General features: G+C 38.7%; 1 protein-coding gene across 1 annotated transcript; it reads right to left on the minus strand.

The window, feature by feature from the left end:
- Window positions 1-1142: 1142 nt before the first annotated feature.
- rnf141 (ring finger protein 141) lies at window positions 1143-5970 on the minus strand. Its single transcript, XM_079223148.1, has 5 exons — window positions 5819-5970; window positions 4929-5037; window positions 4063-4244; window positions 2871-2978; window positions 1143-2730 (listed from the first exon to the last, which is right to left on the minus strand). Exons 1-5 carry the CDS (start codon window positions 5953-5955, stop codon window positions 2580-2582), a joined length of 687 nt encoding a protein of 228 aa, XP_079079274.1. The 5' UTR covers window positions 5956-5970; the 3' UTR covers window positions 1143-2579.
- Window positions 5971-10371: the final 4401 nt, after the last annotated feature.

Raw genomic sequence — 10371 nt, forward strand, 5'->3', positions numbered from 1 at the left:
CAGCAGAAACTCCTCAAATAAATAAATATCAGATACTAATGAATGACTCATACAACAAATACACTTTATGTCCATTGGCCACCTGTAATGAATGTGTCACGGACACTTAATAAATATAAATATATATGAATATAAAAGATAAATATATCCCCCATACTTAATTACCACATGCCATTCAGTATTGTTTATCGACCATCTCACATAGTTAACATTGAAGATAGGTTAATTCCTGTTGCAGTGCACATGAATGGAAGACAGAAGTAAGAGCTAATCTATATAAATTCTTCTAAAAAAACTAAACATTGTTTAAACACCAAGTTAGTTTGCTAACATTAGTGTTTAGAGATATTGGTGGTAGTAAAGGTCTCTCACACATGGGGCAGGACATCAGCTAGCATTAGCTAACTAGCATTAGTAGCTAGGAAGATGCCAATCCCGCCATGATGACAACAAGCCGTTCGGTTAGCCCTGGTACTGCGACATGGCTCAGTGAGTTACTCACGTGTTACCGGGGCGGAGGGACTTCTCAGCGACCCATGAAGAGGTGAAAAGACTAAAGACTAAAGTTACTGTTAGCAAAGATGGCGTCTCTTCCTCCTCAACTGACGAATTGAACTTAACATTGCAGCTTCATGTGATGACCAGTTGGCCCACCTACCAAGCCTCGTGGTTAATATATATATATATATATATATATATATATATATATAAATAAAACATCAATATTGTAATTATATCATTAATAGAGCATATATTATATAACATATATAATAATTATATATATATATTAATAATATATTTTTTTAAAGTCCAATAGCTTCCATGTATTGATTGACTCTAAATCAGTAGCAAACATATTGTTACAATGGAAACATGATGTATGAAATAAAAATTTAAATATCTAGTACAATATTCTCTTTGTATGTTTTATTTTAATTAGATAAAACTTTTTTATTTGGGAAAGCGTTTTTGACTGTTAAATCACTGTCAGCTATTTATTTTTATTATAGTTTGTTTTAATTATGTTTTAATTTGTTTACTATATATTGGCTCTGTGACACTATTAATATTATTAGATGAATAAAAAGCAAATCAATTCAAGAGATGAGACATCCTTCTTTCAATCCAACGTAACAAAGTCATAAAGTGCAAAAAGTGAGTATCTCTTTATTAAGGATAATACAATACAGTACAAATTAAATTTAAATACACCTCCCTCCATTCAGCAAATTCACATACAATGCATGTCTGTAGGATCAAATGTTTTACAGTAATCTACTATGGAAGTTGAGCATTATCTCATTAAGGAAATGCCTACTCTGCAAATTGAAAAAGCTTATACCACCTCAGTGTTGAATATTTTAGGTTATCGTCTCATATTTGGAAAAAACATTTTAAATTAGCTAAATACGGTCAAACGTGAAACTGATCAACTTGCTGAACGTCACACAACAAAATGCTAAATTAGCGTAACTATAAATGCATTTAAGTTTCAGTCAAATATAAACATTTTAATGCAATTGAAGGCTAATACATCTTCACATTTTCTGAAACACCGTTCTCTTAATCTTAGCTAAAAGGTGCTGCATATGATTTGATGACATGAAACCAGGTGAGCAATACTCAATAATTCAGTTTTCTTCGATGACAGAGCAAAGCAAAGACTGGGTTATGTAAACTACAGTACTTCTACAGCAACCAGATTAAAATAATCATAATAAAACAATGGTATATATAAAATAGATATAAAGAAAAAAAGATGAGAAAAGCATAGATGAAAAATAGTGGTTATTTCCATCAGCGAAAAAGAGCCCGCAGCAAGCAGAGTCATTTAAAAATCATATAAAATTATTTCGTTCCTCACACACAAGAGACCAGAATCAGCCTCCATGTTAGTTCCTGAACTGGATCCGGTTCATAACAGCCGTATGTCATGTGTGATATAAACATGCAGGGCGACGCTGCAGACCACAGAACGGCTTCACGCGTGGACAATAAAGTCGGACCGGAAACTCTGATTTGCAAAACTTCTAAATTTTAGGGGAGCAAATTCCCTTTCTGCCGGAGAGTTCGATGAGACGATTGATGCCACTTCCAACAATCTTCACATCCAACGGTCCCAAAGAAAGTGAGTAAGCACAACAGATATCAAACTATTTATTTGAATATCTGAGTCAAACCCACCGACCCTCTCCTTTGTCCCGTCACATGAAAGGTTCATATCATAAAGTGCCTTATTCCCAACACACGTCAAGTTAGTTTAACCCAGAAATTACTGTAAAACCTGTACTTTTGGTTAATCTGTGTGTTAAATGAATAGATTATGATTTATTATTATAATAACATACTACAAATACAGACAACGCATTATCACACACATTTCCCACAAAGCACCACATCTACAATACTTGGGTTACAAAGAGCCTCTTAGGGTTTTTGTTTAGTTTTTAAGGACTCAAGAGAGACAAAGGAGCATTGTAAGCTTCTTTTTGTGGCATTTTGTGTTGCAACATGTCAAGTCTACTTGGTGCGGTTCGCCTCCTCCGGTCACGTAATGGGCTCAGTGTGCTCCGTGTGCGTTAAGGCCTGTGTGGGTGCCCCGCCTCGTCCGCCAGGTTGAGGATGTAGCCAGCTATGTCGTCCTCCGTGGGGAAATCAGACATTACCCACGATTCATTGGCAGCGGTCACTTGCAGGCGGCAGATGGGACAGTTCCGGCTCTGCCCGCTCCTGCAGAAACGAGAGAGAGAGTTTGTATTCGTTACCGTTATCGTGTGACTTAAACGTGTCGGAGCAAAGCAATGAAAAAATTACTGAAATTAAGTCAAGCTTCGATCCCATCATCATCATCATCATCATCATCATCTCACCATTTATCGATGCACTTCTGGCAGAAGCTGTGAGCGCAGGGCAGAATGAGGTCGGCCTTTCCGTCCATGCAGATGCAGCACTCCTCCTCGTCGGTCAGCTGCTTCACTCTGCACAAACAGAGAAGAGGTACAAGTTTGAATTATTTTCTCAAGAGGAAAGCGTCGCTTTTTGGAATGAAATGCCTCATGTTGGATGAATCGTAATGGCTTATTTTAAAAGGATTTGTCTGAGAAAAATACATGTCTGTGTAATAAAAATGCATGGAAATGTGAAAATGATCCCCTCGTCCTCCACCAGCTCATTCTGCTGCAAAATAACTTGTTCAATCCATCATTTGAGTTTCCCGTGGGACATTTAAAAACCCTTTTACTGTTGTCCAGCTCCAGCAAGTAGGGAAAAATAAATAATTAAAAACTGCATTAATATATTTCTGTTCTTTCCAAGAGTTAAAAACACAACATTCACATATTATGACGCCTATGAAGTCGTTATAGAGAATGTGTCCAGCAGAGATGGCGCAACATTAGAATTCACGTGGAGTTGTGTTTCCACCTGATGACCATTAGTCAATATTGATTCTCCTTTTTCGCTCTGTTTTTAGTCTCTACGGACTCCTGATGGAAACATGGCAGCCATTAATCAGCAGCTCCTCCTCTCCGTAAGTCAAAGTGTCCTCGGGCGAGACACTGACCCCCAAATTGCTCCCGATGGCCAGCGAGCATTAGCAAGGTGGCTCGCTGCCATCGGTGTGTTCAATGGAGGGAATGAGAAGGACATTGTAAAGCAATGTGTATAAAACTAATGCAGCTTTTTAATTTGTACCAAATATATTTGACATATCTGGCTCTTCAGCTGCTAAATGCTCCACTGTGTTAATCTGCTCAATGCCAACTTTATGCAGCAGTTTATCTTAACTTTTCTCTGAAAACAGCTGGAAAACCCAAAGTAATCAGCTAAAATTAAAAAACTATGAGTTTGTGATTATTATCATTAGGTTTGCCACATTAAATACTGACACGTCCAGGTTCAGCTTTAGGAGTAGTGTGAACCCCAACAGCAGGAGAGAGAGTTGGAGATGTTATATGTAATACGGATGCTTATTAAACAGTTAACCTCCAACAATACCTCTCCTTTTAATGTTAAAAACATACAAACAGTCTCAGGGTCTTTGACCACTGCATGAGCACCCACCTGCCCATCCACATGCTGGCCTGGCAGGAGTCGGTGGAGGGCAGCTGGGCAGACGGGCCCTCGGTGGCGCCCTCTGCTGACAGCACCTCAGCCGCCTGGCTGGTGATGTCCCGGTACAGCTGGATGAACTGGTACAGGTTCATGATGCGCGACGCTTCCATCGTGCCGAGCTCTTTGTTGATCTGGGGGAGGCAGAGGCGATCACATGACTCACTCACTCACTCACGACACACTGGTATAGCATTGTGTGTGTTTATGTCGGTACACATGCAGTCACAATCCTACACGGGGCTTCTGACTTTACTCAAAGCACAGTCAATGAAATCAGAAGTATTAATTAAGAGTGGAAGATAATGCAAAGCTCAGTTTTAGTTCTATTTGATACAGTTTAGGTTCAGTTAGAGCTGGCAAGCAAATTATCACTCAAGTGCGGCACAAACTCAACTGTGTGTTCCTTTTAAATTAAAAAGGACTCAACCACAACGAGTACAGCTGGAATATTGGGGGAAATATGTAATATCTCTACGTGCAATAACTTCAAACACCCTCTTGTGCTCCATGATGAAAAATACTGACTCACAAGTCACAGAGACAGAGTGAAAGTATGAGATAAAGCTGCTTATCTTTTAGTTTTAGTACTTCCACATCTATACTTTCTTTTATAGATTATTTTATAGATTCCTTGTTCAAACCATTTTTCAGAAATATATATATAAAAATACAACTACAGGAAATAAAAATGATGTCATTGAAACTGGAAAAGAAAGGTCAGCTGTCCTTCTCTCCCTCTCTTCCACTAAATGAAAAGGTGTGGACAGATGCCGCTGTTGGCTCGTGGTGCGTGCCAGCAGGTTGTTGGGTCTCACCTTGGTGCAGAGGACCCTGACGGCCACCTTCCACAAGGCCGTGGCATCGGATCCTGGCTGCACCTCAAACAGCAGGTGCTTCTGCTGTCCAGTAGCTAGCTTGGCCGTACTGAGAGAGATCAGAGGGTTCGTTTAGCTCGATAAAACATTCTGCATCGTTTTCACTGCTTTTTGCTATGAACGCAGCTCCACATGCAAACACGCACACAAAGGAATGACCGATGTTTGGAAACATTGCTACATTTAGCTGTTAGTTTTTTGACCAAAACCGCCGTGTGTTGTTTACTTTGTGCACTCTACAGTTAGTTACTGCTCACACAATCAACTCAGCTTTCTAGACACTAGAGATCCATCCAAATATGGATCGGTTCAGATCCCTAACTGGCAGATGAATACTGGATATTCCTAAGTGATGATTTACTGCATAACCACTTAAACTATACCGTATAAATTATTGTTTGATTGATCCAAAATGATATGCTACACTCTAGGTTTCCTTTGTAACAACTGACTGTGAATAACTCACTTTAGCTGTGCCTCTCAGTTACGACCTCTGATAGCGAGGAAGCTGAAATTAAATGAGCAGAAGCAGAGCTTTATGCCTGAGGAACAAGATCCTGGATGGTGGAATAGCACTAGCTGTGCAGAGTTTAGTGCTCAGTCAGTAGAGTCTACCAACAAAACCGAAAAGAAAATCACCTAAAAATCCAAAGCATTCAAGTATTCTTTGTGAAAAAAAGTCAACACCGTTTGCTTGAAACCGTTTTGCTCCAAAGTAAACCTCTTCATTCCACCGTCCCTCCACAACATTAAAGCAACTGGAAAGCCGCCGTACGTTTGCACAACTGAACATCGACTGAACATCAACGCCGGGACAGACTGCGACTTACACGTCGTTAAGTTCGGACACCCTCGCCAGAAACTCCTCGTAGGTCAGGTAGCCGCTGTCACGCACCAGTCCGGCGTGTTTCACCAGCTTCTCAGGCAGACGGGTCATCACCGCCTGACCTGAGAGCTGCTGGCCCATCCTGGCAGCAGCAGCAGCACGTATGAAACAGCACTGGCAGGAAGCTGCACCTCATTCAGTTCTGCAGAGCCTGTTGGGAAATGAACAGTTTAGCACCCGTGGGTTATAACAGGAATGTTGGGGGATTAGACTTTGGCTCAAAGTCTTTGTTCCAGTTAATCCTAAAAGTTAAGTTGCTGGATGGGTTTGAGATCAACTATCTGTGATTAAAGGACGAAGTCTCAGGACCGCGGGTGTCATATGTTAGCCATATTACATATACAAGCCCCTTGAGGCAGATTTGTCATTTTGGGCTATATAAGTAAAAAGATAACGACTTGATTTGACATTGTAGAGCATTAAGATTTGGAGCTAAGGGGCCGAACCCAACCGTTGAAAACCAGCCGCAGACCAAAACTACACGGACATTTCTGTGAGTGTCCACATATTTATACGAGTATAAAGCCACACTCTCTGTGGATTCAGTTAAACTGAACCTACTAGTTTTTAAAGTCCGTTCACATTGAATTAAGCAAAAGCAACAGTGTCATTAAATTCGTGCTGGACTGAGTTCAGGCTGCAACTAGTGATTATTTTCATCATCTATTAATCTGACAATTATCTTTTCCAATTGAGGCAACTTGATCACAACTTCACAAGAACCAGACATCTTCAAGTGTCTGGTTTTGTTGGACCCAAAGTCCAAATACCCCAAAAAGCATTGATCTTCCACGAACATATGACAAAGAAAAGCTTCTTCTCACTCGAGACGCCGGAATAGGCCAATGTTGGAGAGGTTTTGCTATTTTTGCTTGAAAATTACTAAAACGATTGATCAATTATCAAAATAGTAAAAAAAAAAAGCTTCTTCTCTGATTGACTAATCAATTAATCGACCAATCTTTTCAGCTCTAATGAAGCTATTTAGGCGAAACACTGAAAGAGCAACTCTTTGAGGCAATAAAGAAATGCCTATGCCTTAGACCAGCGGTCGGGAACCTATGGCTCGCGAGCCATATATGGCTCTTCCGGTGACGGCATATGGCTCCCAGACAATTTTGAGTTGAAAAAAAAAATCAGTTTGGAACTGATTTTAAAATACTAGTTTTGAAGATAAATTTCACGGGTCCCAATGAGTGTTCCCTCTAAGCTGTGTGCGTGCGCGGCCACGCAGGCCAGTCGAAGGGGCCGCGCAACAGATTTTTCAGACCGCGTACATTTTTCAGACCTCACAAACGATTTTTTTTCAGGAGTTAAAAATATTTTTTGCGCCAGTGTTTCTTAGATAGGAGTGAGCAATCTTCACAATAATAAGATCTTTGATGTGACGTGTTGAGTCTTCTTGGCCAATCAGCGTCCCGTTTCTCGACATGCGCTCTCTGTACCTCTGCTAGCGATCTGCCTCCGTTAGCACCCTCAACCCCCGCTGTTCTCCTCCTGGCGCCAGGAGCGAAGCTCGCCTAGAGCGCCACATGAGCTCGGGCCGGCGCTGTTGAGGCTCCTCTTGGCGGGCCCTGCTCCAGCAGCTATAGGCCTCCATGGCGAAAAGAAAGGCATAGCAGGCGCCCCAGAAAAAGGTCTGCCTAACGTTCAAACATGAGTGGCTAGATGAAATAGTCCAAACTGACACAGGTAGGATGAAACTTTCAGACATATTTAAATATGAAGAATATGAAGTTATTAAATTGTTTATATAGGCTACCTTTAGGAAAAATGACACCATGTCAATTTAATAGGCCTATAATTATTGTTAAGCACTGCATTAGCATTTTTCTTTAAATGTTGTACCTGCTGAGAAATGACTAAACACCTTTGATACTTTTATTTTTTATATATATCATTATCAGTCATAACCAGTGAACCAGTCATAACCTCCCCTCATTGAAGTCCAACAAAGATCCTTTAAGTTCAACTAAACTGACTGGTAAAACACCATCATTAAAATGTTCCCAAAGTCCAGCCATTATAAAGGATATTGAATAAATATCAACCTTGTATACATATTGATGCATTTGCTGTCATCTCAAAGCACCCGCAAAGTGCTCAACCTCACCACGTATGAACCAGACTACAAGGACATCAGCAAAACCATGCAGCACCAGAAGTCGCATTAAAAGTAGGACATATTTAATTTATTATACGTTAAAAATACTATATGGCTCTCAATGAAATATATTTAGAAATATTTGGCCTTTATGGCTCTCCCAGTCAAAAAGGTTCCCGACCCCTGCCTTAGACAAACAAACAAATAAACAAACAAACGAATCCTGTCACATGAGCTCATTAAAGTAACGTTTAATACTTAAAGTGACATCTAACCAACATTTAAATCAATGGAAACTCAGATAAATAACCAAAATAACGTTTTTGAGGAGCTACATCTCAACTGAATTAACATGACGTAACATCGTCCTGCTGGTAAACGAGCTGACGTTAAATATCGAGCATGTCACTGTGGTTTATAACAACAAGCTAAAAACATATTTACCGTTAGAAATAGTCCAGCAACCTCAACTCAAACGCGACTGGCTAGCGGTTAATACTTCTCAACAGCAGTTTGCTAACGACAGCCAGCGTCGCTTTGCACGTAAATAACCACGAAATAAAGCCAATAAAGATGGTCAAAAAATAAAATATCTTCTGTCGTGACATGAGAGGAGAAAAGAAAACATCTTATTTTCTTACCAAACACTTGACAACGTTCAGGGCGAGAGGAGCGGCAGCGCAAACTCCACTCTCCGCTTTCGGTTTGTGTTGACACAACACGGTCGCCGATTGATGACGTCGTATAAGATTCTTCTTCTTCTTCTTCTTCTTCTTCTTCTTCTTCTTCTTTGGGGTTTAACGGCAGTTTGACTCCTTTATGTTGCACTACCGCCACCTTGTGGAGATAGTTAACTCCTACACTGTCCAGCGTGGCCGTTTTTAAAAAAAATCTCGGCTCAGTCCCGAAAAACTAAAAGTTGGAGGATGAATACTAATGTCAGTACATTTTGTAAAGATTGAAATATATTTTTAGGTGATTTGGGTTCTTAATTTGACTGTACACCTTATAATTAATCTAAGTTACTGAACATCAATACAATTTATTTTTAATTTATATAGTTTAAAACTAGTTTAAACTATATTATTATTCATCTTCTTCTTATTATCACCACCACATCATCTTTATTATTATTATTATTATTATTATTATTATTATTATTATCATTGTCTCACTCGCTGCTTGCTCACACCTACTTAATACTGTAACACCTGCACTATTTAATTATTTTATTTATACTTAATAATAAATAGTGAAATTACAGCAATTAAAAACAAATATACATCTCTCTTATTATTATTATTATTATTATGATATTTAATTTTTTTTAACACATTGTTATTATTTTATTATTATTATTATTGATACTGTTGGGTTAAAGTTAAAAAATATATAATTATAATATATGATAAATATATAAAATATTCACAATGGGCCGGTTGTCAGTCGTCAATCACAAGCATAAAGCTTATTGGTATTGACATTTTTTTCCAGAATATTTACAATAGTATATATAAAGTTTTGTTTTTACACGTTCAAACCCAGATTTAAGACATTTTATTACATTTACACAAGTAATCTTTTCAGAGCTTTCCTGGTTCAGTTGCTGATTAATAAAGCGTTTATGTGTCAATCTTTGATTCTACCAGCAGATGGCAGCAAAGGAATACAAAATAGAGATACCTTCTCATAAAAGTGGTCAGACTAGATCTGTTTATAACTCAGAATATAAGTTTTTTAAATGACAACAAACAACGTGAAGTCATTAATGATCAGAAAATAAAGATCTTAGGAGGAACCTTTTCCAAGACAGGTTCAATTACCTCCAGTTCTTTAAGTATCAAGTCATTATTCTCAAGATGATACCAGTTGATTGTTGATTTGAAGAAGAAAGAAGTCACATGACACATTTGACTCAGATAAAAGTTTTTTTTGTGTATTCTCACACTTCCGAGCAGGAGAAACTTCTTTTAAATTTATATTTATATCGGATCCTCAGGCTTCCGCTCAGCTGCTCACAAGTCCTGACAGAATTACACATGATTTTCTTTTTCCCTTTTATGTGTGTATTTAGATTGTGTTTGATTTCAGATGCAGGAACCGCTGCAGCGCTGAACACATCATCCTCCTTCTTTCTTTTTCAGCCTTAAAGAAGCGATTGATTGAGTCTGGGAGCATAAAATCCAGATAATCCAACGCATCTGATGGATAAACCAGGTTATAAAAATGTACCGGCCCTTTAAGGTGCTTTGACATACAAACAAAAAAAAACAAGAAAGCAGCCATGTAGGAAGAATTTTATATTTGGATTTAGGAAAAAGAACATACGTATAAAGTCTCCTGTACAGAATCTGTCATTTTAATACACATTCACATTGAAGACAACCCAAGAA

Source organism: Taurulus bubalis (genome assembly GCF_910589615.1).
Source record: "Taurulus bubalis genome assembly, chromosome: 9".
In the NCBI taxonomy this organism is placed as follows: domain Eukaryota; kingdom Metazoa; phylum Chordata; class Actinopteri; order Perciformes; family Cottidae; genus Taurulus; species Taurulus bubalis.